Raw genomic sequence first — 2,534 nt, 5'->3', positions numbered from 1 at the left:
CTTGGACAAAATAAGGAAGCAAGGTACGCCTTCTCTATAACCTGGGCCAGTCCCCTCATGTACAAAACCTGTATTTGCTCTTATGATGTTTCTTTAAAGACCAGTGTCGATTTGTTGGTCCTCGATGTAAGTAAGTAGTACCTAACATACCATGCACATTTTGATGATATAAGCCCAGAAAGACTGGGAATTCGGAAGACGTGCTATTTAATCTGATTATCTCATCCAAAAAGAAGAAATCTAAGATTTCCCACCCCCGGGTTTATATATGTATAGTATTTACGAAGTTTATATTGGTTATAACACGTTTTCACGTGTGAAAAGAAGGCATTCGTGGAATAATGACGGTATTCTCTGAGCAGCACGTTGTCTCTGCCGCTTGGTGACTGTGGAGTTGAGTGATTATAACGTACTTGACTCATGTTGGTGCAGAGGTGCGACGGATGCGGACGGCTTCGAAGCGTCCCAGGGTATGAACAAGAAAGCCCACAGAGGGGGGAGCACGAGCGGCAGTCCGGGCAAGGAACTGTCCGAGCTGAGAAGTATCATAGAGGAATTACGTACTTTTGACAGTCAGGTATGTCAATATATAGCGAATCTAATACATGTAGTTTTAGTTGAGTTTATTTTTTTTGGGGGGGGGACTGAATGTGGGGGCATTAAGTGAAACGAGGGCACATACTACTAATGCTATGATGGAAATTTCAACATTTGTCTTCTTTCATCATTATTTTTTTTTCGTTTTGTACCCACGCACAGGTTACACGAGAAAGGGTTCGAGGTCTGTCCGAAAAGGTAACAGTAGTGTTGCAGCGTGATGGTAACTTTCGTTATAGAACTTTCCTATCCAATGGTATCCTTTTTCATGCTGGCGCTCTCTTTAATTGTTCCCAAGCTGCCTTTGTGTTATGGTTCCAAAGTTGTCCTTCGACCAATAAGATTGTGTTTTGTTTCTATTTACAATAAAATCAACTTTAGATCAATCCCCGATCAATTCCATTCTGGTTGTTTCCACACACCTCTAGCCCTTTAATTTCTTACAAATGCTACCGCTCCTTGAAAACATTTTCTTCAGTAATCATTCGGTTAAATTGTTTCTAAAAGAGCATGTCCTTCGCTCAGACGAAGTATTTTTGTCTAGTGTGACGACCTACAGCGGCAGCTGAGCAGACGACAGACAGAGCTGACCCGGGCGTTACGGCGGGTGTCTGTCCTGGAAAGTCTTCTGGACTCTGCTGGTTTACTGTCATCCATGCCTCAACTAAATGGGGAGCTCACGAGTCCACTGCAGAGTGACGCTTCGGACCCCGAGCACCACAACCCTACGTTAGCCGTCCCTTCCCCGTATACGCATGAGCGGAGGAGACGGAGAAGCAGCGCGTCGTCCCCTGGGAGTCCGCGGCGAAGGAGACGCTCCCGGCGGAGAAGAAGGTTAGAGATGCCCGCTATCTGTGTGAACGGGGTGGAGAAGGAGGCCCCAGTTTCTGTGAATGTGGAGATGCCAAGTTCGGAGACGTCAGAGGGCTGCTGTGTTTCTGAGACGAGTGAGGCGGGGAGGCTGCGAGTAGACTCCACCACGGCTGAACTTTCAGGAAGTGCGACAGATTGTAACACCACCGAGGGAAGCGACTTCGATGGGCGATAAAGAGATAACTGCCCATGTTTGATCTTGATGTGTCCATTTGGCCAGAATCTATTTTTCGTTTCTTAATCAATCGTCCTTTGAACAGTTACTTACATAAGTCCGTACCTTTAACGCCTGGAGCGTTACGTTGTTACAGTATACCACCAGCTTGTTACAGTGCAAGTGGCAAATATGTCACACAAAGGAATACATGGCCAGGATATGTTCTGTACAGATATTCATCCACAAGTACTATTCTTTTGTTATCAAATCGTGTTGTATTGTATTGTATTGTTTAGACAAAAGTACGTACAAAATCCTGTCGTCTCTTAACACTAGCTACAAAAAGTAATTGAGCTTTGTGACGTTTGTAATTCTAATGACGGTCTGACCACACCGGTTTTACAATAGGGCAGTCCGTACCAAGTCTCGCTCCTTTCTGCCAGTAACTGGTATGTAAAAACTATGTGTATGTATCATGACATCCTGCTATTATTTTATTAAAAGGGCCACGTGGTTTACTTCTGTCATCACGAGTCAGTTGTGTTTAAATCTGAAAACATACATGGACATCCCCTTCTTTCCTCTATTTGCTTCAGAATCACCCCTCCTCAGTTTTAAGTGCATCTCCGAAAATCGGACAACCAGGTTTTCTATAACGCTGCTCATCGTTCAGAGCAAATATAACTCACCTAAAGGTACTCAAAGATTACATTTTAACATGACAAAATACATCAAAAGAGTGTGAAATGGTTTTGCAGCCACCATTTGGGTCAATTATTTTGTCTTGAAGATGTTGTGCTTTTAGCTGTAGACGTGGTACGGGCACTGACGTGTGCGAGTAATGACGTAATAGATGACGAAGGGGCCGAATGCTTGGGGTAACGCTTGTGGTGATACTGCACTCTAT

The 2,534-nt window shown here is 44.2% G+C and overlaps 1 protein-coding gene across 3 annotated transcripts in view; it reads left to right on the top strand.

Moving 5' to 3' along the window:
* Positions 1-2,260, top strand: part of LOC109480860 (cyclic nucleotide-gated cation channel alpha-3-like) — a 20,098-nt gene extending 17,838 nt beyond the window's left edge. Inside the window, exons 24-26 of one of the 3 annotated variants that reach the window (XM_019783189.1) lie at positions 433-577; positions 760-795; positions 1,142-2,260. In XM_019783189.1, the coding sequence (XP_019638748.1) occupies positions 433-577; positions 760-795; positions 1,142-1,645 (685 nt within the window). In that variant the 3' untranslated portion in view covers positions 1,646-2,260. Of the gene's footprint in view, positions 1-432; positions 578-759; positions 821-1,122 lie in introns of all 3 variants that reach the window. The other 2 variants (XM_019783190.1, XM_019783191.1) reach the window with 2 other exon arrangements.
* The last annotated feature ends 274 nt before the right edge of the window (positions 2,261-2,534 follow it).

Source organism: Branchiostoma belcheri, unplaced genomic scaffold, assembly GCF_001625305.1.
Source record: "Branchiostoma belcheri isolate BF01 breed outbred unplaced genomic scaffold, Haploidv18h27 scaffold527, whole genome shotgun sequence".
Lineage (NCBI taxonomy): Eukaryota > Metazoa > Chordata > Leptocardii > Amphioxiformes > Branchiostomatidae > Branchiostoma > Branchiostoma belcheri.
The sequence above is the reverse complement of the archived record's forward strand: the minus strand, read 5'-3'. Positions and strand labels throughout refer to the sequence as shown.